This window comes from Electrophorus electricus, chromosome 15, assembly GCF_041902795.1.
Source record: "Electrophorus electricus isolate QZ-2024a chromosome 15, ASM4190279v1, whole genome shotgun sequence".
NCBI classification, from domain to species: domain Eukaryota; kingdom Metazoa; phylum Chordata; class Actinopteri; order Gymnotiformes; family Gymnotidae; genus Electrophorus; species Electrophorus electricus.
Window position 1 is genome coordinate 4,072,189 of NC_137511.1, and position 24,933 is coordinate 4,097,121.

At 38.4% G+C, this 24,933-nt stretch overlaps 4 protein-coding genes across 14 annotated transcripts; 2 read left to right on the forward strand and 2 right to left on the reverse strand.

Annotated features, from left to right (window-relative positions):
• The first annotated feature begins 286 nt into the window (after positions 1-286).
• amz2 (archaelysin family metallopeptidase 2) lies at positions 287-4,455 on the forward strand. Of its 4 annotated transcripts, none has more exons than XM_027006050.3 (7): positions 365-640; positions 1,919-2,029; positions 2,111-2,284; positions 2,558-2,686; positions 2,934-3,097; positions 3,314-3,490; positions 4,077-4,455. In XM_027006050.3, exons 1-7 carry the CDS (start codon positions 613-615, stop codon positions 4,197-4,199), a joined length of 906 nt encoding a protein of 301 aa, XP_026861851.2. In that variant the 5' UTR covers positions 365-612; the 3' UTR covers positions 4,200-4,455. The 4 variants fall into 4 exon arrangements, with proteins under 4 accessions (XP_026861853.2, XP_026861851.2, XP_026861850.2 ...); XM_027006049.3 differs by having other exon boundaries at positions 543-640; positions 1,747-2,029; positions 4,052-4,455; XM_027006048.3 differs by having other exon boundaries at positions 543-640; positions 1,747-2,029.
• Positions 4,394-12,100, reverse strand: slc16a6a (solute carrier family 16 member 6a). Its single transcript, XM_027006038.3, has 6 exons — positions 11,986-12,100; positions 8,879-9,133; positions 8,622-8,765; positions 8,131-8,259; positions 6,872-7,741; positions 4,394-6,768 (listed from the first exon to the last, which is right to left on the reverse strand). Exons 2-6 carry the CDS (start codon positions 9,114-9,116, stop codon positions 6,533-6,535), a joined length of 1,617 nt encoding a protein of 538 aa, XP_026861839.2. The 5' UTR covers positions 9,117-9,133; positions 11,986-12,100; the 3' UTR covers positions 4,394-6,532.
• arsg (arylsulfatase G) lies at positions 11,054-18,551 on the forward strand. Of its 6 annotated transcripts, XM_081697546.1 has the most exons (12): positions 11,054-11,121; positions 12,615-12,866; positions 13,222-13,409; positions 13,540-13,585; positions 13,757-13,861; positions 13,960-14,097; positions 15,354-15,547; positions 15,728-15,808; positions 15,924-16,032; positions 16,112-16,256; positions 16,348-16,438; positions 16,982-18,551. In XM_081697546.1, exons 2-12 carry the CDS (start codon positions 12,646-12,648, stop codon positions 17,257-17,259), a joined length of 1,596 nt encoding a protein of 531 aa, XP_081553672.1. In that variant the 5' UTR covers positions 11,054-11,121; positions 12,615-12,645; the 3' UTR covers positions 17,260-18,551. The 6 variants fall into 6 exon arrangements, with proteins under 6 accessions (XP_081553672.1, XP_081553674.1, XP_081553676.1 ...); XM_081697548.1 differs by lacking the exon at positions 11,054-11,121 and having other exon boundaries at positions 12,195-12,866; positions 16,112-16,232; XM_081697550.1 differs by lacking the exon at positions 11,054-11,121 and having other exon boundaries at positions 12,195-12,866; positions 15,462-15,547.
• On the reverse strand, positions 18,376-24,631 carry snx11 (sorting nexin 11). Of its 3 annotated transcripts, none has more exons than XM_027006054.3 (7): positions 24,055-24,631; positions 22,613-22,664; positions 22,321-22,407; positions 21,911-22,011; positions 21,618-21,713; positions 21,061-21,285; positions 18,376-20,967 (listed from the first exon to the last, which is right to left on the reverse strand). In XM_027006054.3, the coding sequence occupies exons 2-7, from the start codon at positions 22,631-22,633 to the stop codon at positions 20,559-20,561; spliced, it is 939 nt and encodes a 312-aa protein (XP_026861855.3). In that variant the 5' UTR covers positions 22,634-22,664; positions 24,055-24,631; the 3' UTR covers positions 18,376-20,558. The 3 variants fall into 3 exon arrangements, with proteins under 3 accessions (XP_026861855.3, XP_026861854.3, XP_081553680.1); XM_027006053.3 differs by having other exon boundaries at positions 18,376-20,970; positions 24,055-24,616; XM_081697554.1 differs by lacking the exon at positions 24,055-24,631 and adding an exon at positions 23,930-24,004 and having other exon boundaries at positions 18,376-20,970.
• Positions 24,632-24,933: the final 302 nt, after the last annotated feature.

The following is a 24,933-nucleotide window of genomic DNA, read 5'->3' on the forward strand; positions in this document are numbered from 1 at the left end:
TATGTAACTTTTCACCATGCATAGACCTAACCATTTGTGTCCAAGACTATAGTAATCCATAAAATTCATCATTCCAGCAGCATCTGCGTGCAAAGCTCATCTGTCACCTGAACATCTGCATATTTGTACAGGTAAGGTTCAATCAAGTGAGCTCATTGGAATGTTAGGACCACCTCCAGATCATTCCCAGCTAGTACTGTTGAGCCAATATGTGATTTGAGCAGCATGTATTTTTATTTATTTTATTTTTTTTTCAATTTGCTGAATGTGTAATATAACAATCTGCTTTAGTTTTAATAGGTCTACTTTTAATATTTTGATATGTTTCCTGGGACTGTGACAGTGTTGAATTCTACTGATTAGCTGTGCTATAGATAAGTGAGGAACTTTGACGATATTCCTTGGAAATAAACTGGAGGAACACTCAAGGAAAGTCATATACACCAACACAGCTCTGAATATTAACGCTCTGGTTTGCACATTTTCGGGACAGTTTGACTGCCTCTATCAGATGTTTTTCCAGGACGCAGGACTTTTTATTTGAAAACGTTATCTGCCATAAGCGTAGCTGACTTCCTCGAGATTGGTCAACACGGCTTCACGCCGAGTTTAATGCCGGACTTCGGCTCTAACTCTAAAGGTAGCTCTGGATAACCTATGTGATTCATCCCGCCGGATCTTTGACAGATCTATCAGTCTGATTCATGTCTGATGTGTGGCCGGTCATAAGTTTAGCTAAGTTTAGCTAGCGTTAGCTATATAACTTCCCGTTGAAAGAAAATGAAAGCTTCTGAGCTACTAGCTGGCTCACAAGCTGCAAACGGCATTGTTGGTTAACCTAAATTTATGTACTAGATAGGTTTGCAAGTGGAACAAAAAGGTTCGAGCGTCAATAAAAGCAAATTTATGATGAAACTGGATATTGTTGGAAATAAACATAACGATTGGTGGCAAGATGACCTTTGGATATCACCATTTAATCGAAATTAACGAAGTTGTTCTTAGACTGGACACCATTGTCTTGATAGCTAACTGCTACAGCAAATAACTAGATAAATTATAATTAAGAGATGCAAGAACTTCAGTGACACTTGGTACACGCTGTATGAGAAGTAATGTAGTCTTCATCAACCAGTTCGGTAGCTACAAACATCCCTGTACCTAGGCTCACTTCATTAGGTATACCCATCTTATATGCCTTTAATAAGCATAAAATTAGAGGTCTGTAGGTCTGCTATTATGTACAAAGTATGCGCAATTATGCCACCCTCTGCCCTGTTCATCACTGGTGACGTTCAGATCATGTATTGACAGGCTATTACTTGGATAGTGGATTGTTCTTACCACAGCATTAACAATGACATGGTAGTGGATGTGGGTGTTGATTTGGTGCTGGTGGGTCAGGCAGAGCAGTGCTACTAGGATTTTTATATGTGTCTGTGTCTGCTGGATTTAGAGTGATTCATTTTCTGACAATATCCAGCTGTCTGTGGTCCTCTGCTCAGATACTGACCATTGATAAAAGGCTAGAGGTTGGCTCTCATAAATTATAATAGGTGCGCTAACAGACTGGCTATAAACTCTAACTGTATTGTCTAGCTAAAAGGTGATGCTTCTAATAGTCACTAATGAGTATATGATTTGAACAGCGTGTTACTTCATGGGTTTGTAGCTTGTGCTCATAGCTACTAATACTCCCATAGTTTGATCAAGTCTTTGTTTGCACATGCAATGTCACATTTGCAGATGCATGTGATCGAACATCCTGTGGAGGGACTGCGCTCAGCTCTACGGTCCACTCGGAAAGATCTAATAGAAACTTACGAGAAGTACAGCAAAGAGGAAAAGAGCTTACTTGAGGGGTGTCTCATACCTGGCAATTCACTCTTCAGTCCCATCACTTTTCACTCCCATTCAGACTGGATTCCCTCACACCCTGAGACGCCTCAGGACTTTCAGAGTTTCTACAGCAACCCTTATCGCCGGACTCCTAACAAGGGCCATACGACCATTTATATACAGACTATTGGTTAGTATAAATTTTCTTCTGGTACTAAATATTGTACAAAGTAAATGCCTTTCATAGTAGAATGCTGTCACCTGTCTGCAGGTTCTTTTGGAGAAGGAGTTGGAATCACTGAGCAGTACGTGGAGTGGTTAAGGGAATACTGCCAAGCGTTTTTCTATGGGCTGGTGGTTGAGTTCCTACCAGCAGTGACTGTTGCTTCCACAAGTTGCACCTTCCGTGTCAACAGCAATTCATACAACCTTCAACTTCATGCTGGTAGACACTAATACATGTAGCTGGTCATGGACAAGCAATAAAGATCAGCTTTGGCCATTTCAAGCCAGTGTACTCCGGGGGCAATCAATGTCCCGGGAAGCACGCAGTGCTTAATTCTTACCTAAATGTTTACAAGCCAGTGCATCACCACCCTTTTAAACTAGATGATGTTTTGTTGTTCATCTTCAGTTGTTTTTCAATTCTTTTAAAATTCTTTTCCTTATTTATTTTAAGTCTTCAGTCCACAATCTTATTTTCTTGCCCTATTGATAGGGGAGCTGCTGGGTTTCCTGAAAAAGAGGAAGCCAAAGGATGCATTTTGTATTGTGGGGATCACCATGATTGACCTGTACCCAAGAGACTCCTGGAATTTTGTTTTCGGTCAAGCATCTCTGACTGAAGGTCAGATTTAAGTGAGCTGTCTTGGTCAGAATTTGCAGTGTGAGATTTCTAATCTATAATATTCCAGATTGCCTAACTAAAGTTGGCCCATTTATCTTTAGCATTTTAATTAAGACAACCCTATAGAGAATTCAGTGAACATTCATTATATTCCTACATTCTCTGTTCTTAGTTTCCTATTCAGTTCGAAGTTGTTAACCGTAAAACTGTTGAACAGAGATCAAAATGGCATGCCTTTGTGCTTTAGGAGTGGGAGTTTTCAGCTTTGCTCGGTATGATGATGACTTTTACAAAAGAAGCTACGCGGGCCGGCTGAAAAAGGCCATGAAGCCCAAGCCAGGGGACTACAGTGTGTTCCAGGGCTACTACACACCTCCCATCACCAGCAAGCTGCTCCTCCGCTCGTGTAAGGTGTGGCGATCATAACCAGGCACTAATGAAGTATTCTCAGAGTGATGGTCTTTTTCAGATAAATAGTGTTTTTGATATCTTGTTTAGTAATAACTTCAATTCTTACAAATATTAACTTGTTGATAATTTTAAGTGTCGACATGTTTACATTCATCACTATAAATTTTGTGATGTGGTTCTGAGTTACCTTCTTGTTTCCATGTGTTTTTCTGGCAGACCCTGACCCATGAGATTGGACATATATTTGGTGTCCAGCACTGCCAGTGGCTGCAGTGTGTCATGCAAGGCTCCAATCATTTAGAGGAATCAGACCGTCGGCCAATGGATGTCTGCCCCATCTGCCTAAGAAAACTACAGTCTGCCATTGGCTTTAAGATAGCCGACAGATACAAGGTACGGAGGTTTTATGCAGGTAAACTGTGGTCAAGCGAGACCTTTCACATGTCCTACACCTCAAAGCATGAAATTTAAACAACCAGCTATAGAGAATTCTGGCTTTACCAAAACAAACACAATTGGGCTTTCTGAAATGTAATATGCATAAAGCTGATGCATTATGCAGATGATGTTTTCAGTGACAGGTGGTCTCTGGGTTGAGCATGTTAATATTTACATTTACGGCATTTAGCAGACACTCTTATCCAGAGTGACTTACTAGAATACTGTTGAAATATAGGGATCAATGCTGATGCCTAGAAGTGCAAAATAAATTAAGCTCTATCTCAGACAACAATCAGTGCAATAAACAGTATGTACTTGAGATTGTCAACATAGGAGCAGTCAACATCAGTGCAATAAACAATACCCTACAATAAGTAGTAACGTTTTAGTTAGTCTACATAGGAGCAGGGTCTGTGGTCATTTAATATATTCCACAAATAGATGGGTCTTCAGTCTGTATTTGAAGATAATATATGAATATATTCTGTGTGTTTGTGTGTTCTACCTGATAAGTGTTAATGTGGAGTGCCCCCCACAGGCGTTACTGTGCTGGATAGACACTGGAGAAGGTGTTTCTGCACTGCACTCCGGCAAACCCACTGAGTCTTTCCAAGACTTCAGACAGTGGTTATGTAAGTGTTTGAGCATTCTGCGAGATTAAATATTTTAACTATGTAAAGATGATGATAAACAGAAATGCTACTGTTTGATATATGAGGCGTTTGGAGAATCTGAATCAAGCCCAAATACCTTTTTTGCCTCTCTGTATTTGCACGTTGAATGTACATGACCGTTTTAGTTCAGTTTGCTGCAAAATACTTTCATGTAAAATTAGACAAAGGATTTGCTTTAAAGTTTAAAATATCCAAGTTTTATTGTTCTTTTATTGCTGTTCAAAAATAAAACCACTAACAATTGTTGGCCTTCTATTGCTCTTCCAGACATACAGAACACTGTTTCAGACTCACACTTTAGGAGCTTTAATATCTTTGCAAATATATTTTCACATATGAATTCAGGAGTTATAATAGTGCTTAGTCTATATGTTTCTCTATAAAATGAGAATTATTCTTTAAGGATTTCCTTGCACTTTTAGAGGTTTTCACATCCTTGGCAGTTATTATAAAGGCATTGTATTAAACACGCTAACTATGAACATCCCATTCTCATATTCACACTGAATGTACCTAAGTTCTGTCAAGTCTTATGTTCATATGGTAACAGATTCACAGTTGAATTGATCAGCTAACATTGGAGGAAAACTACATAGCTATTCTCCCCAGATATACTGAATTATTCAATATGAGCTGTAATGTGTAGCTGTTCAAGTGAGTGCATCCTGTATGGTAATAGAGTGACAGTATTTACTACATGTTGACTTGGTGACATAGAGAAATAAACCCAATAAATATAATGTCATTCTCCAGGGAAAAGCGCAAAATAGGTTAAAAAAATCTATAAAGTTAATAAAACTGCAGCAATTGAAACATTTATAGAAAATTCATCAGTATAAAAAAATCTAAAAATATTAAAATCAATAAATAATTCATTCTTAAGGACTGTTTACCTCAAGAATGAAAAATAATAGTATTCTAGTATTTCATGTACATTGTTTTTTAAGACCATTAAATCCACTAAAATACCAAAAATAAGGGAAAACAACTGACCATTTATTAGTTAAACAAATCTAAAACTTTACTTAATAAACATTCTCAATTTGTTAGGTTGTGAGTCTTTTAATATAGCACATTTATACTACAAAAGAACGCTAATTATTAGGTACCTTTTATGTGATTCTAATGTGTTATTTTATATAATTTGAGTGTAATCTTTTAATACATGAAAGCTAGAGTCTCTGTTATCTTATGGTGTACTGTAAAACTGCAATTTAATTTATAACTTATTTATTAGTGAGTCATTCACATCTGTTGTGCATGAAAAACCCAAGAGAGTCAAACCAATTCAGAGATGGCTGGAATCACGTAATTATCTTGTCTATTCACCCTCTGAATCATGCACCTAATCATAAAATATTTGCTAGCTAATTAGAAAATAGCGAAATTTTGGAATCTTAAATGACAAACCATGTAACTGTCATAAAATCTGATACTAAATGATTAATATATGTACTTTTTTTCAGTGAGATAGTGTTGCTTCTCAAAATGTATTAATTTAATTTCATAAACCAGATTTGTTGGTGAGATAGGAGATGCTGGTGTCCATGCAGCAGCAGGGGAAGAGGTTTACTCCCTGGAAGGACAGGTTCCTTTTGGGTTACTCAGTTTTTGGTTTCAATACGACTTGTTCCCATTTTATTACAGCAAATATCTTTGCAGTACATTACTACTGTTTCCTAAATTCTATTTTGCATAAAAACAAAAGATGATTACCCAATTTAAGATTTTAAATTTGGATACATGTAGTATTATTGGTAGTCTCAGTAGCAGTCTATGGGTAGTATTGTGGTCCTGCCCTTCTACCTAGAAAGTGGATTTCAGTTCCAGTGGAAAAATGCACAAATACACACTTAATTAATCTAATGGACAACATGATTAATGAGGTTTGTGTTAAAAAAAAGCAAGATCCCCCAGCATTGCAACTGTTAAAACTAAATTTTGTTAAAACTAAAACTTTGAGCACAGTTGGTTTGAAATTAGTTGAATATGACTGGATTAAGGCAGTCAGCAATGCATCAATGCCAAATCTGAGTAAAAACAACATGGCCATATAGAGATTTGAATGTTATTGGTCTCACTCTGGCAGAGGATAAAAAAACCTGAGGCCCAAAACTGATTTCATTCTTTAAGGCAGCTATTGCATTAGTGACAGGTGTTGGGTAATCCTGCTGTTTTTGTCTCTTCACCTTAAGCAATAATTTAAAACAATTCATTCGGATTTACACAGTCTTAGATGATCTTTACCAGATTTCCATAGATTTAATGGCTTTTCTAGTTAAATATGCCTGTCTAAGTCCACAGAGGAGACTTTCTTTTTTTAGGACTGAGCTTGTGGGTTTGGGGAAATGTCTAAGATCTCCTCAGGCACAACATTATCTTCAATCACATGCTTAGCTCCAGGGCTGTGTTGGTGAGAACTGATGCGCTTCTTTGTGCAAAGACAACCTGTCTTTGTTGGACGTACCAGCCCAAGGAAGAGAGCACCTATACCCGTTCCTATGGCACATGAGTAGAAGGCCGAGCTGTAATTTTGTGTGATATCCACCAGGATTCCTAGAACACATGTGGATGATGAACGTGCATTCATAATAGATCACTGCTGATAAAGTAGGTTATACCTTTTAGTTCTACAACCGCAGAAACTAAATGTACTTACCTCCCAAAGGTGGCCCAGCTAGCCCTGCGAAACTCTGGATACAGACATAGATGCCCACTGCTAAGGGCATTCTCTTGATGCCCACCACATCATCCTCGGCCAGCATGGGGATGTGCGTGGATGCGATATTACCTAGCAGAAAGCCATACAGCACACAGCAGAGTGCCAGCCCCCAGAAGCCATTTACTATGGTGAAGAGCACCAGCACCAGACACATCAGCGATACACATCCAAGCAGGACAAATATCTTTCTTACACGCCCCCAGCTAAGGAGCCAGCCAATAGAGAGCCGTCCAAAGATCTCTGCCACAGCCATTATCGACAGCATGTAGGCAGCCTTGTCCCTTTCTGTGCCCATGCTGGCACTGAGCTCCACCACATAAAGCTGTGGGGCAAAGAAGCCAAGCGTTGCGAAAAGACCAAATGCGGCGTAGCATGCAAAGCTGCCTTCTTTCAGCACAGACAGGTCCAGGAGTTTGTTTCTGGCCTGCACCCCTGCAGCCTGGTAGGATGGAGGAGCCTGAAGGAGTTCCTCCTCCTCTTCCTGCTGCTCCACCGTCTGAAGGTCCTGTTCCTGCTCCCCCGTTCGAAGGTCCTGTTCCTGCTCCCGCGTCCGAAGGCCCTGTTCCTGCTTCTCATGAGATGGAATGCCTGGGTCGGGGCTCAAGGAGTGATTGAGTTCAGCTTTTGGGAGAGAGTTAATTATCTCCTGCTTTCTGGATTGCAGTGCCTGGGTACAACTTGCAGTAGTCTTAGGCCTGATTATCATGGGACGAAGCAAAGCACCACATATAATGATTGTACTCTGTAGTATTCCAAGCACCACTATCGTGTATCTCCATCCAATATGTGTCTTAAGTTCTGTGAATGCTGCAAAATCAAAGGGAAATGTTTAAGGCAAAAAAAAAAAAAAAAAAAACGGCAATAAAACATTTTGTCTACTCTTAATTAGGGATGAACTGATACTGAAACCATTGGTCATATGCACTCAAGTGTTCTATCTATAATATTGTGAATCAGTAATAGCCCTAAATTTGATGATGTAGTAATTACATATAACACAAAACACATTTGTACACCAATATCTAGAGAACAGAATAAAAAATGGTTTCAGGATTAGTTAATACGCTCTCAAATGTAACAAATATTGCAAAACATTTTTTTACACAAAGGCACATGTTGCCAGTGCTTTTGTATGAAGTGGTAGTATCATGGACATATCATTGGGAAGTGAAACTGCCGAGTGTTACTGTCCTTACCTGGAGCAAAAGCAAATATAGCAAATGATTCTCCTGTGGAGGCCATGGCAGTCACCAAGGATCGCTGTCTGCTGAAGTACTGGGACAGTATTGTAACAGTGGGGAGAAATGTCAAACAGTAACCTAGACCTGCCACAAGATAATAAAAACCATGACAATCTTAAGAACATTCACTCTCCTCCAAGTATCATGCTACCATTCTATGGCTTATTGTGTACCAAATATTATTTACACTATACATGAGGTCTATACATTAGTTATACAAGTCCCAGCTAAGTCAGGAGGTAACATGGATTTTATACATAAAAAAAATGATTGAATCTATCTGCTATTGGAACAGTAATATTCAAAACATTTAGATATTTGGAAATTGCCATTTGGTAAAAATGTAATTGAATAAAGAATTCTAGTCTTTAACACCATCTTTATACTAGCTTATGTTTTATTTTTTCTTGCCCAAGACCCTTATTAGAACAAATGGCTTTGATTACCAGCAACTATCCCAATAGTGACGTAAATCTGATGTATGTAGCTGGTGAAAGCAGTGGAGATTGTTCCCAGGGAAATGAGGAGTCCACCAAACATCACGACAGGCTGGAAGCCAAATCGATTACTCAGCACAGTCGACAATGGAGCTAAGTCAAAGGACGGTAGGTATATGGACAAGAAGGTTAAACAGATGAGCACACAAACATCAAGTATGATTTCCTCTGAAGATGACTTTGTGTGCATCCCTTATAGCTCTTACCTGTGAAGGTCATTACAAACACACATATAGAGATGATCCATGAAACCCGACTGTTGCTCTCATTGAACTCACACATGAGATCCTTGAGGAAAATACCGAAGCTTTTGATGACTCCGTAGGTGAAGGCCTCTACGATAAAAAAGGCCATGGCCACAATCCAACCCCAGCCTCCATCTGGGACCTCTGAGTACACCTTGGGCCCCAGACAGCCCTCTGATCTGAAGGCCCATAATACCATGGTCGGCAAGGCCAAAGCTGTAAGGTAAAAAGATGAACAAGAAAATTCATGCATAACATGAAAAAAATGAATACCTGTTATGATGACAGTGACCTTCATAACAGCTAAGTCCTTACTCTTTATCTTGTTTTTGATAACCAAAGTTATTGGTCATTTCAGAGGCTAATATTTTATATATATTTTTCTACGTTATCAAGTACAGCTGCTTTCCTTGGCCAGTATGGTCATTGTTCACTAGTATGCAGATGCATTTTTTTTTTTCAGCTGTTGATTTATTTTTGTACCATATTGAATTTAATTATTCAGTTTTTAATCACATGTGAAGCACTTCCTGGACGTGGCTAACTCACCCACTCATGTTTAGAGTAAAAAAAATCTCTACAAGGGGTCTCTGCTGAAATAGCTTTGGTGCTTGGCATCAGTGACAGTCCTTGTTTTAATCATTCAGTCTGTTGTTTGTTTCATTTGCTGAGTGTCTTGATTACTTTAAGCTTACTGACATCAAAGGCAGGAGACGCCAGACCCAGAAGGAAATTAAACCCACCCTTCCTTCTATTTATGCTCCTCTAAAAAGGTGGCCTGGGCATCATAATTTCAATATTCCCAAACAAAGCTTGAATGTAGAAACAAAAATTTTACATTCATTTAAGGAGGCCGGACCCATGGAACATTCCAACTCTAGGCTTAATGTACTGTGTAATTCTCTTCATTTTGGTAGTGGTTAAAGAGAAGTTTGGAGTTTTTGTATGATTTCTATATTTTCTTTGTGCCAAAATAAATATTTTGGTCAAACTGTTTAAAATTTGGGCCTACTATTTATTGTACTGTGTAAGTATTGTGAGTTTCCTATCACTGATGACAACAAAGAGTAGCTTTATAGTTGATGTTGTTCTTGGGTTTTTATAGGAATTGGCAAACATTGATTTGGTGCATTACTGCTACCTGCTGGTAAGGAGTGTGGACTATACAATTTGGTCTTTTCCAATCTTCTTTGAACTCTCTATCTTCTTTCCATTGAAGTAAAGCATCTAGTAAAGCACCGCTGTCATTCTGTGTTCCAGCTCTCCAGGAATTATCAGGGTGACATAAGCATTTCTCCTCAGGCCATGGGCATGAGTGTGGCCATACAGTCCATGCTGCAGAAAGGGACATTGCACCAAATGTCAATCACCATTGGAGGGCTCCAGACCCAGTGAGAGAGAGAGAGTGACTGTGTTGGGTCAGGAGGCCAAATGGACTGTTGAAGCATCGTTGCACAGACCTCAGAGCCCTGAGAGAGGACTGGGGGCGCCCACTGCTGAGGAGTGGGTACCTCGCAGCACTTGTGTTAGCCAGGATGGTGGGATGTTGAGAGGCTACAGTGTCAGTGATATGTGGGATTTTTGTGTATGGGATGCTGGGGCAGCTGATCCTTGAAACGGAGGACTTTGTGGCGTTTTCCACAAAAACGAGGGAATGGGCCAGTTGGGAAAGTGGTGAGAACTCCTACTGGGGGTCTCTTTGCATACTCTATTTAGTTCATGTTTAATCTTGTTGTTAAGTGGTTGAATTGTCTTGGTTTTGTTTAATTATATTCCTTTTAGATTAGCTATTGTGTAAGAGATGTTACTCTCTTTCTGTCATTTAGTTATCCTTCCCACATTTTACCAGTTTGGTGAGTTTTCTTTTCTGCTCGCTTCAAGACTATGCGCTGTTAAATAAAGAGCTTATTCCTTGAACAAAAATGTCTTTCGGTTCTTCTTTCAACACTGCTATATGTTCTGTTCCCCTGGAAACTTTAATACTATTTTGTATTAATACTTTTTTGAATGAATGAATATATATATATATATATATATATATATATATATATATATATAATTATTATTATTACTTTTAAAATATTACACGAGATATTAAACAGACTACTAGTTCCGTTCTGCAACGTGACTTTTTTTCACGAGAGTACGTAATACGTCAGATACGCTACGCTGCCGCAGCGCTACTCAGAACGGAAAGATAATAGGTGAGAAGTTTTAATGGTGTTTAGTTCATGTTATCTGCTTATAACCATCTTTAAAATGGCAGCTATTACTCTTCCGCTGTTTTCTGTCCTCGGTAAGAAGTTCTCAGGCAGCTGCAGCACAGACCACACATATGTAGTAACACGTCATGCATTTGAGATACGCAAAACTGCACACACTTTGCAGATGTGCTGTGTATAGGTCACAGGTTCTGCGCAAAGTCTGCGGTACATGAATGTGCCCTTTAGCAGAATCGTGTTGTATTAAACCACAACAATCTGGAAGGTATTCTCCACAACTCTCAAAATGTAAGGCAAAGGATCTTTGGGAAAAGATAGTACCTATAAGATTCCATAGCATACATTTCTTACATTGGCGTGGTGTTTTGCATCACACTTCGTGGTGTTTTGCATCACACGTTATTTATCTTACAGTGGTAGTCAAATAACCACTGTAAATAACTTTAGAAAAAGGGGATTTATGACAGTTCACTCATAGGAAAATTCTAACCTGCTCATTAGACCCTACATCTCACTGTGCAGGGCAAAAAGCGTAATTAAATCACCTAAGTAGCTGAATCTCACATATACCATTGGAATATTAGCTGCTGTGAACAGTGGAATGTTAAGATCAGTACAGGATAGTCGCAGATGATTGTTTATTTGCTTTCCACAAGATATAATCCAGGTACTTTTGTAATCAGTGTTGCCACATCAAAACTGTTTGTTGTCATACTAAACTAAACCAGTTGCCTATCAGCATATTAAGATTATGTTTGAATTTTCTAAACGTTATATATTTCTTTATTTAGATGTTCAGATTATTTCCATTAGAAAAAGAGCATAGAGAAACCTAGACATTCTTACCTGTTCTCCCAGGTTAAGGAGAGTGAACACTGATTCTCCTGCCTGTCACTGTAGAGTGGTCTCGGCCAAGGGTACATGTGGTGGCTAGTGCCGGAGCCGTTGGGGGGTGGGGGTGGTAGAGGTGGGGTGGGAGAGCAGCTTGCCTCATGGGAGGTTACAGCTGTTTACCATGAAGATTGGGTTACTCTTCACACAGAGGAATCATGCTCTCAACTTCTTTTCCTATGACATGTAATGGATACAACATTCCAGGACCTGTTTGTCTGCCTGTCTCTCTGTCGCTAGACAGAGTTAGTAGCAAGAAACTGTTCTGAGTGTTTTGAAAAGGGTGTACTGGTATATTAAGAGATGTTTCTTAGCCTGTTATGTAACCACTGGTAGAAAGCTAGAGGGCCTCCTGTGAGCCAGGGGAGCCAACAGACTTTGTGCGTACTCAGAGAGGAAAATAGAGTCCATTGGTTTCAATAATTATTAGGGTTACATTTAGTTAATGGCTTGAAGGTATCATAGGTGTTTTACACCTATGATACAATTATTTTACAATAGTTTATCAGTTTTTGAAAAGTATGTTAATTTGTTTTATTTCACTGACCATCAGAAGCTGTTTCCCATTTTTCCCTGTGGAATAGTTCCTCTTTTTGTTAGATTTTGCATCCCAAGATGGCAGAAGCTGGATTCGGAGTGCTGCTCTTATTTTGCTTCCTGGCGTCAGGACTGGTGTACTACATTAACTGTCCTGAAAATGGAAATAAGACAGAGACGAGAGAGAGGCCCAATATTATCATTATACTAGCTGATGATATTGGCTGGGGAGATCTCTGGACAAAACAGTCTGACAATACTACACCCTGGCTCAACATGCTAAAGCTGGAAGGCAAAAGGTATGTTGAAATAGGTATTAAAATAGATATTAATATGTTTTTAAATATGTATATAAATACTCTATATATTTTATGTTTTTATGTGTTTGGTGATCTTGCTGTTTTCAGATAGCAAAAAAGCTAAAAAGCCTTTTTTTTTTTTTTTTTTACAAATGCATTTATGTGTGGTGGTTTTCTTTTCAGTTCTACTATATACAGAGTCTTTGTTGTTGAGTAGTCCTCATTTTGGTTCATATTTTAAAATATCTTTCCTGTTACCATGTTTCTTATTATTCAGACACTAAGGTGACTTTGTGTTTTTGCTGTGATTGGGTAATCATGATTATTTCTTGTTCTTGTGTGAGGTTGTTTGCAGGCTTACAGACTTTCACTCGCCTGCCTCGACCTGCTCCCCGTCGCGTGCTGCACTACTGACGGGTAGACACGGCTTGCGCAACGGTGTCACTCACAACTTTGCAGAGGGGTCTGTTGGCGGTCTACCGCTTAACGAGACAACATTTGCTCAGCTCCTGCACGATGCTGGCTATTACACTGCCATGATTGGTGATCACTGCATGCATCACTCTCTCTGGTTAACAGTTGGACGGTTTACTTTAACATTTGAACAGTGTTGTATTTCAAAGCACTCAGGTCCTTTAGAATTATTAAAAACTAGTTATGTACCCATTTCCAGGAAAATGGCACCTTGGACACAATGGTCTCTACAACCCAATCCACAGAGTTAAGTGCACATGAAGTGATAAGCTAAAATACCTTGAGTTTACTACTAAAGCAGTAAACTCAGAACAGCACCTCTCAGCTGTTTACATACTGATGTCATAGCACATCACTATAAAGAGAGAGCAGTATGATCAAACCTTAAATGACATGTGCTTGTTTTTATATACCACAGGCTTTGACTATTACCTTGGTATTCCATATAGTAATGATATGGGCTGCACTGACATGCCTGGCTTTAACCTTCCCAGCTGCTCCCCATGTGGAAAATATAGGAGGTGAGGACTTGCATCAAGACAGTATACGTGTCAGAGGCATGACACTTCGGCTATTCCATGTCGATCTCTTAACTAAAATGTTTGACATTTCTGCTCAGCAGGAAGCATGGAGGATGTGACACTAAGATAGCATTGCCTCTCTTTGAAAACCAGAGTATACTAGAGCAGCCCCTGGACCTTTGGAACCTTACAGGACAGTATGCTAAAGCAGCATCCAGACAGATTTTGACAGCTAGGTATGTAACCTGTATCTATTTCTGAATGATGATCATATGCTTATGTTAAACAAAGTATATGATTATTGACTTTATAATTACTGAAACATATTAATAATATGAATTATACCAACCTGGTATACCAACCAGCATGGATCAATGGGTCAAGCAGTTGTTTGTCTGAGAAGCAAGCAAGGGACTTTGATCGGTCAGTATGAAAAGCCTAGTCTGTAAACATGCCCGTTTAGTTGACTGATCAAGCACAGAACTGTGACTTTGACCTCTGACATAGTCTAAGGATAGATCACAAGTTGGTAGGGTATTTGTAGCCTAGCTTCTCCTATTTCATGTTATAGCTGTACTCGAGACAGCTTTGGTTATTTCTTATAGCTCACCTTACATACCCAGCCATTGAAATAATTCAGTTATTTGTGTGTCAATTCTTTTTTCTTTTTTTAAACATATAAACTGCTGGAGTACTATGTAACCCTACACAGACTTAGAAAAGAAGGATGTACAGCACATTATTACAACACTTTTTATTGCGCTTTTCAGTGACCCAAAGATGATTTATTATTAATAATGTATTATATTGTAGGAAACATGTTAAACATGGAACAGTTTAGTGTTGAAATGTCTACTAGGTACTGTAATTAAAATTACATTTTTAATAGCTATAATTGTATTTCAGCATTTTTTTGTTTGTATGGCTACCTAGTAGGTGAAACCGAGAAAATGCTTGCTGCTCTGTGCTGTTAATGACTTAAAAATAATTCACAGTAAACCACTCACAACTCACTTCATTTGAAACATTTAGAAATGCATTGTTGTTGTAGAGTCTGTCTCTATCTGCTGCACAATTCGTGTTAGACAGCTTCAAGTTTTTCCTCACTTGAATCAGTGCTGTTTGGGTATTTTTGGGTTGTGGACGATTCTAGTCCCAGCTGTGAAACTGCCTTTTGTCCCACCAAACCCCAATAATTCAGCTGTACTTGATCCATTCACTCCAGAGTAACATGCACTACCCAGCCACTACTGTGATAGTGCCCCTGCAGTGTTGAGAATGGCACCGTCCACCACCCAATTAATATTCACCCAGCACTGGAGTTGTGGTCAGCAACCTGTTAAATATCCCTATAATATACGTGTACCTATCAAGTGTGTATAGATGCAAGGTACATGTTCATAATAAAGTAGATGGCAAATAAAATTAATATTGTATTTGTTAATAGTGTAATTGTTTGTAGTGTAATTGGTTATGTTTTGTGTCTGTGTAGGAAACGGGGGCAGCCCCTTCTCCTCTATGTCGCTCTGGCACATATGCATGTCCCCTTGTTTCATTATCGATTACTAAATGTAACTGCAAAGGATGCCTATTCCGCCAGTCTCAGCGACATGGACAACTTGGTGGGGTCTATAAAGCTTGCAGCTGAGATGTTTAGCATGGAGAACACACTCATATGGTTCACTGGTAAGTCGTTTATAAATAAACAAGTCCCTTTTTTGAATATACGATGAAATCTCTTTGGTGATGGTGGTTTTTATAGTGAATGATATATGTAGTTTTTTTTCTTAGCGGTGATTAAACATTAATAGTGTAAAAGCATTTCAGGAGGGCTGTGGAGCTAAGGTGTCCGTGTGCACCTCACAGGTGATAATGGACCCTGGGAGCAGAAATGCCAGTTTGCAGGGAGTGCTGGGCCTTTTCTAGGAAGGTGGCAAACCAGCAGAGGTAATAATAAAAATCCCATATATAAAATGTTCATTTATAATAAAAATTTACAATCATTTTTTTTAAATGTGTATACATTTATAATGTTATGGATTATTGATTTTCTTTTGAACAGGTGGCGGCTCAGCAAAGAAAACCACCTGGGAAGGAGGCCATCGTGTTCCAACAGTGGTTCTTTGGCCAGGCAGAATATCTCCCAACACCAGCAGTAATGCCTTGCTCAGGTATGAAAGGCTCTTCATAGGATGGTAAAGGACACAAACACTATATACTGAGTTTACAGAGAAATCTTTTTCTCTGTAGTGGTTTGGACATCTTTCCCACAGTCCTCTCCTTAGCCGGGGTGGAACCACCATCGGACCGGCGTTATGATGGCATTGATATAACACACGTTCTGCTCCATGATTCTGACACGGGACATAAGGCATGGCACCATTCAGAAACTGTGGTACATACTAGATAGAAAAAGCAAGAGAGCAGTTCATAAAGGGAGTCTGGAATATACACACTCTGTGACTAATGATTACTTTCATCATCAGAGCCTCATGCATCCAAACAGCGGGGCAGCAGGGCAGTTTGGGGACCTGCAGACTGTCAGGGTGGGACGTCACAAAGCCTTTTACATCACAGGTCTCTGGCATGCTTCATAATCAAGCTTTTAATTGGCAAAAAAGGAAATAAACTCCGTGAGATATTAAGATGGATGAATATTACCACCACACCAATGTAATAGGTGGTGCTCTGATATTAAGTTAAAATTCATGGTGCTTTGTGCGCTGGTGGAATGCTCTCTAACGTGTCTAGGTGTCCTTTACTGATGTGATAAAATGAATGGCTAGTGACCAGCTCAGTGACCTATCTCTGACAACCACAATGTAAAAATGCTTTTTATTACTATGTTTAATAAGAATAACCACATTTGAAATTAGGTGACTTTTACATGGACTATACCTAATTTGATGAGGTTTCGTGTTAAACATTCAAGACAGCAAGGTGTTTTTATCGTGTCTGTAAAATAACATAAGGCTGCAACTCGTAACATTATGCCTACAGTATAAATAAACAGCATGTATAACAGCATTAAGCAGATATGACTCACATGCAGGTTCTCACTTTAATTTCACTGCTTCCAGTTCCTCATAACAAGCCCGAGCCTCTGTTTCGCTTTACCAGGTAGTGCAGAAGCCTGTGGTGGAGCCAAGGGCAAACAGCAGATGCATGATCCCCCTTTGATTTTTGAGCTGTCCAGGGACGTAGCAGAGGGCTCGCCCCTGGACCCCTCCAGCGTGGAGTACCAGGCCGTCCTCAGGGAGGTGGAGAGAGAGCGGGAGGCGGTGCTCTGGGATATCGCCACTGACAATGTGTCCACTGCGGATTATAGCATAACACAGGCGGCATTTCCCTGCTGCCAGCCTCACAACCCAGTCTGTCGATGTCATAGTGTGGGCTAGGCTCTCTGTTGCTTTACTAAACTGTCAGTAAAATGTTTTCCAGCATAGCCTTGAAGGCACTTCACATACAGAAGGGAGTAGCAGGAATATCAAGTCGAACATGTTCCAGGAAGGCACCTGCAAATGGTATCGGCTGGTGTTTCTAATATGCAGTGGTTTTAATATGTCAGTGAGAAGATATGTAACAGTCCTGATGGTCTGCAGTAAGACCCAATCTTTCATTTTTCTGTTATGTTGCCTCATTATGTATCCTAGGCACCAAATCATAGTGGGGATTATTTACCTTTGATGCTATAACCACTTTTCACAACATTTAAAAACACATTTTCATTAAAAAAAAAGAAAAAAAAAGAAAAAAAAAAGGCTTTTTCTGCCCCATGCATAAAAAAATTCATTCTTGAGTTAGAGACAAAAATTTTAACTTACTGATATCATTTACATTTTACAGGTCAGTGTATTGGTAGGTAACTAAAAAAAAAAAACTGGTCTCAGGCAGTTGTAGAATTAAATTGCCCCCACAGTTGTTTTTCCCCAGAAGCTGGGCAAGACAGAGACTGTATGAGTACAATTCTGAATGCTTTCTACTCCATATATTTTTTGTAACGCTGTGGCCCTTTAGGGAAACAGTTGCATTCTTCTAATTCTATTTTTCAATCTCATATCTCCATTCAGACTTTCAATACATGTGCATTTGCTTATCTTTTATTAGGTATATGAAAACAACTGTTTTCCCTGGCACCCAATACAGTCATTTTATTACATAAACACACGCACAAGCACTGTGAGTATATTAAGTAACTTTTTTTTTTAGCTGTAGAAATAACACTATTGTGATTGTCATGGGTTCATGAACTGCTGTTTTACAATGCTAATTAGTGTAAGTTTCTCTTGTTAGCTATATTAGCCTTCTAGTTCAAATGCAAAACTAAAGATGCAAAGTTTAGAGGGCAGACATGTTGGCCAATCAACTATAAGTTAATTGAAAAATTGTGTAAATGACATGCTCACACTGCCTTTTCCCTAAGAGCTGACATTTTAAATATTTAATAATTGCTTGACAAATCACAGTAATGTGCAGTAAGCTATTAATTTAAAACATCTAGTGAAAATATGAAGTGTTTTCATTGCACATAGTATTTTGGTTCCTTTATTTGTCTTTAGTAAATACATAATTTCATACATTTACAGGCTTGAATCTTTGAGCACAGACAAGTTTTGCCCTTCTTTAGCCATATTTAACAGATTTTTAAAAAATAAATTAAAAATATTTCCAAAAAAAAAAAATCACAAAAGCATGGCGATTTCATGTAGCAACTAATGAAAAGTATAATATCTGTTAAAAACAAATGTATATTTCCAGCACAAGTTCATGTAAAATAAAATACTCATCTTCATACCCAGAATTAACAGAAGCTACAGTTCCCTGTCAATTATCCAATTTGTTAGTGTTTCTGGTTCCCAAGATGAACAACATAAGCAGCTCTTATGGAACAAATTGATGCTCATCCAGTGAAAAAGAAATATTGCAGTGGCTCTTAGTGCAACATTCTACCTCTAATGCTGTGCAACAAATCCCAGTTTATGTGCAGAACCCTGTTAGTTAATACAGTCATAAATCATATAGGGCCTATCGGCGAATGCTGTACTCATGTATTCCTTCTCATAGAAAAGATGATGTGATTCTGCTTATATGCTGCTGAAGTAATGCTAGTAACTCCAACAAAAATAGACCAGCCTTCCTGATGTAAAACTTTTAAAGGCAGAGTAACACATCTGTAAACGTCTCAACATGGGATAATGAGTTATAAAAGTGGGATCAAAACATGCATCATTGTAAAAACAGTCAATATGATGAATGAGTTCAGTGTGTACCATGAATACACACCCCACATCATCTCACCAATATCCACCCTGTATTATAACCACCAGGCATGACAGGCAGAGACGTCTAGGTGAGAACAGCAGAAACTAAGATGAATCACACCAGGGAACACTTTTCCAGTCTTAGTACATCTAATGTTTTCATTCAAGCCCATCGCAGCTACAGTTATTTGATTGAAGGAAGTGGAACTCTGTGAGGCTGTTCCTGTCTTACACATCTCATCAAGATGAGACATGAATTCACAAATGGGTCTGTCAAACAGTGCGGGACTATCATCAAAGCAAGCAGACAATCTTTTTGATATTTTATATATGTCAGCCAGCTTTCCCTCTTTTGATCACCAAGTCATTTTTGATCATTAGTGATCAGCACTGCAGTTGTACACACAGTTCTCCCTCAAACCTTCTATAAACAAACAGACACCTTAACAATGACTTTACATTTAAATAAATGCTCCATCACAAACACAAGCCATGAGTAAACTGTCTCAGGAATTAAAAACCCTTATTTATTTAATGTGTTTTCACACACATTGAGTCTGAAGTCCTAAGATTCCAGTGCAATGAAAATCAGTAGCCAAAGCATTATACAAGCACATAATCGAAGAAATGAAGAACCTGCATTCTATAAATCAGTGTATGCACTCTCAGAGACCACAGCCTGGATCCCAGGCTGGTTTGCACTTTGCCCTCAGCATCTGTACGCTTCATAGCAGCAATTTCCAGTCTACGTACATCTGTCTTTCTCCTTACCTTCTTTTCCAGGCTGCAGCCTTAAAAACATGCTTTGATATCAGTAGTCGCTCAAGCTTGAGATTGTTTATGGTATATTAATTTTGTTTGAATTTATCTTGTCCAGCTTCCCTTTATGATTTGGTGATTGATCATAATCTCAGTCTTGCCTTACACCTGAGTAATGACACCGATACTGTACCCTTTACTGTATCTCTGCAAGTACCATGTTTATAATAACGTCATACTAGTTTGTATCTTATGGTACATTGAATGACAGTGACTTTTGGAATTAATTTCTAACCTGGCCAGTTTTCACTTGAACGGTCCCTTTTCAGATTAAGTACACATTTCCAATCCTATTAGCTAAACATATTACTTCACTATTAATCTATTAATCTATTAATTGTTATTTTATTGTCGTTATTCACTGCATTTCAAGAACTCTCATGTACCAGATACAGTTCTTAATCTTAATGGTTTGCCTTAATAGCTACTAATGAGAGATGGGCTCACTTGAAACCATGGACAGATAAGGTTCTTTCACAAAACACTGAAATAAATTATTACTAGATTGGGTTTGTTTGCTGCAAATTAGTATGACCAAAATGTAATTAAATATAAAATCTTTTTTACTGTAATGCTATTAAAGGAGGTGTCTTAGGTCAGGTTTCAGTTATGGGTGGTTAAAAAATAAATCTGAGCCATGTATCTTTGCTAGCTACATGTACTGGCTGAGACTTGTCCACTGCACTATGTACCTGTGAGGCGGTTTCAGCACATCCGTCCCCATCGGCACTGACATCCTTTATATTGTTGTGCTGTTGTGTTGTGTTCTCAGGTGTGCTAAGATCACCTTTCTCCTTAGTGTCTTGTTCTTCCAAAAGAAGCATGGTTTGGTGGACCTCCACTACTAGGTCATTACAACCTCGCCCTTCCTCTATTTTTGGTGTCGGACTGTCTCTGTGAGCTGGGTCAGGGACATCAATGTCTTCCTCGCATGCTTGTAACTCTACAGAGTTCAGGTCAGTGACAACTGCCACCAGCTCATTAGCAGATCCATTGTTTTGCAAACTGGGAACACGAGGAGAGGGACTGCTGAAACACAACAACAGTCAGCGATCAGATTTCAGACTGATGCATTATGTTATGCCACAGCTGTTCAGTTTAAACCTTCCCCACCCTTACCTCTCTACTGATTCATATGAGATCGGTGTGGGGCATGGCTGCTGGGCCCCGCCCCCTTCCTCCTGAGCCCAGCCTCGATTGGAGGAGGCATAAGTTAGAATTGCGTCAGTCACACTGAAAGGTGTGTGGCCCTGGACACAGTCCTGAATGTGAGCTACAGGAAGCTGAGTCTGCAGGAACAGATGGAGCTGGCTGTCTGACAGACACACGGTCATGTGCACCACCCTGAGCGTGAAGAGAACCTCAGTTTAAAATGATGCTACATCACACCCAACAATAATAACAGGTTACGACTCAGTACATCTGTTGAGTAAGAAAGGAGGTTGTAGTTAATGAAGCACATTTTGCTAATAATCATCCTTGTTGTTCAACAGTGAATGGCCCGTTTTTAAAAATAGACTCTTCGTAATGTTTAATGGTAAAATTGCCTTGAGTCATCTGAGGTTGCTATACATTTATTGCTATACAATAAATAAACACAACACTGAGAAAATCAAAATTACATTCCGCATTTCTTTTTATTTGCCCAAATTATAGATTAAGAAGATGATACTGACTTGTCAAGGAAGCTTTGTAGACCTTTTCTTCGCTTTTCAATGAAGTCCAAATTGTTAAAAGAGAAGAGGGACTTCCCAGGCAGGTCAGGAAGAGGTCTGTGCAACAGTTAAGCTTAGTCATGTATTAAGGCAAACACACCAGGCAGTCATTCTAAAATAAATACAGAGTTTGACATCAAATAATGTTTTTAAAAGGCATACAGGATACAAATGTATAAATTCATTATTCAATGTCATAGGTCATTTATGTAATTTCACTATTGGTTTAGAATTTCTTTTGCAACTCATCTTACACCAAGCCAGCATTCTTCTGAAGTTTCCTCTTCAGCCATACAAATTCACTGTAGCGGCGGCGCACACAGGAGGTTTTGGCTGTGAAGGCTTTGCTGTTAGTCTTGGAACAGAGACAGAGACAGAGAGCACTATTCATTGCACATTTTCCTTAACATAATGTTTAGGTCCAGTATTACAGATAGCAAGTATCTGTGTAGTTAAATTCCGATTCATAAAGGCCTGTTGTTACCACTTAAATAAACCAAGTTTATTATTTCAGCTAAAATTAAATAAGATGAATTATGTAGCACTTTGTGAATCAAACAAGCATAAAGTGACAATTCCAAAAGTGGTTACACAAAAAACCCTTCTTCTTTATACAACATATAAATTTAGTCAATACGATAGCAAATATTAGGGAAACTCTTACATGGAGGAAAATCTTGAAGTCCACGTAGGAGTTCCATGATCCTTCGTTCATTACACGAGGATCCTGAACCCTCACTGTAATGAATTCCTGTTAAAACCAGAGTAAATATGATCTTGTTAAATTGCAGTGCTGTCCCTAATGGATTAAATAGACTTTTACATTACAGCCCATAGTACCATGACTCATGGATCTCAATGACCACAATCCTGGTTCCTTTCTTTTTAAGTCATCATATCAGGGACACTAAAGGTAAATATAAAATGAAAAGGACAGAGGTAGACAAAGGTCTTACATCTTCTTGACTTTTTATCATCGTACCAGAAGTGAAACAGCACAGAGAACACCTATGGAATAAAAAAATGATTTAAAAAAGAGTGCAAATGACAAAACAGCCCACAAATATAAATAGTGACATCAGAGATCAGCCATGTGGTGTAGACTTCATTTTCAGCTTGCCAGAACTAGAAAGCAATCAATTTGTTGATAAAGCCGTTAAGGGAAAAGATTGTCTTTATGTCTACACATGAAATCAGGCCTAATGTGTCTACATATGAAATGGATTCATTTCTGTACTGAGTGAAAATTCAATACACAAAATCTTCTGTTTGATTTTTAACCTTTATTTTAAACCTCCCGGTCCTTCTCATCCTTAATGAGGATCTTACAGACATCAATATTATTTAGCATTTTGAGCATAAGGCTTACATAACATTAAGAAACAATGAACTGCTTGGCTGGTGCTATGACATCCAAAAGGAGTGTGGTACATTCCAGCCTACACTGTTTTCCTCCAATGGATCATTTTTTGAAAGACATACAAAAATTCACTCCCAGTATGTGTCATTATTATTTTTTAACTAGACCACTGAATCCAGTGTTCTTTGCACTGTGAGGAAAGCTTTTCCTTTCACAACAGACATGAGATATCATGTTTTTGTCCTTCATCTATAATGCTGTTCAAGCATTTTTCTTTAGTGTTCAGTTTGCCAAAATTTGAGGAAAATCAACAATCCGCTAAAACATTCACTAAAAAAAGTGCCTCTCTGGATGTATACTTGAAAACATCTGAATACTCTGCTGATTTCTGTAAACAATATGTAAATTGCATATTTTTGTTTATGCTCTTTAAACCTTTGCCTTAAGCACTTACCCCTCCTCTTGCATTCAGGTCAGCGATTAAAAATGACCCATATTTGTCAATGAAACAACAGCTAATTTACCTATGCAAATATACATTTAAAGAAAAATATAGGTTACTCATTCAAGACTTTGCTTTATTGATTGTCTCTTGTAAACTATCCAGGTAGAGACAGCAGAAGAAAAAAAACATTTAAAGAATGTCCAGTGAATTCTGATAGTTAGCTAATCTAGATAACCTAGCATATCTGTGTAATAAAAGGTAATAAAATATCTTAGTTAGCTATCTAGATAAATGTAGACCTACATATCACTTGTTAAACCAGGCAAGGTAGCTAGCTAGTTATACTAGCTATCTTAACGCTAGCGAACTAAACCCAAATTAAACATTTGCTAACTCCAAAACAGAGTCACACTCACTTCCAAACATTCAGTTACTCAACAAAGTGAAGCAGCCCCTTAGCTATGTTACCTTCAGCAGTTCCCAACTTGTTAGGCAGATAGCTGGTTAGCTGGCTGAGGTTTATTATGGCGTGTCCAATAACAAACAGTGTGAGTCAACAACAAAGTATGCTCAGTGTGAATAAGTCAGCCTACCTTTATCAAAAAAACGGCTGACAATAACACATCTCCAACATCGTGGCTCTCCGGATTAAGCTGCTGTCGTGCTGAATAAGCAGTACATTTTGATCAAGTTTAGGAAGAGATCAGTAAAGACGGATAAAATAAAATGTGAAGGAAGATGCACCCACGTGGTTGGCTTAAAAAAAAAGAACTTCCTTCTTTGGCTTCAACAGTGATAAACTACGAACATAAATTGCAATATTGAATATTCTGCCACCTACTGGAGTGGAGAAGTATGTGAAAGATACTGTAAGATATAGGTAGAACATGATGGCCTATCACCTACACAAGGCCTTCAAACCATGTTTTTTTCTTTCTTTATTTTTTTTATTGCAGAATTTGTGACTCACCTTGTTTTTTTTCAGGTTAATTTCCCAGTGTCTATTTGTCTCCTCGCCTGGAACAGGATGCTTTTACTTCTGTATCTTTAAAGCATATGCTTCCTTATATACTTTGTAGGTGGCTGAGTGAGTACATTTGGACTCTTTAGCAGTACTTACATAGCAAATCTAGGTCCTGTCTTTACAAATATGTTTTTTTTTTATTTATACATTGTAAATGTTTCTCAGAGCTTTATAGTTGAATAGGTTTTCTTTGAACATCATTGTTGTAGTACTAGGCTACTTTCTAGCACTGCTTGTTCATATTTATGCCAGTTTCCTGCTTATGTTTATTCTTTTAAGATTTAAAGAATATAAATGTTTGGGAACATTTCTATATTGTATCTAATATTTAAGAACATATGAATGTCATTCAGCAGATCAAACCATGAAGAAGCAGTGTAATAAAATGTAATACCACTGTAATATTTATAACAGCATGTAATAGCAGTAATGTCCAAAAGTAATAATG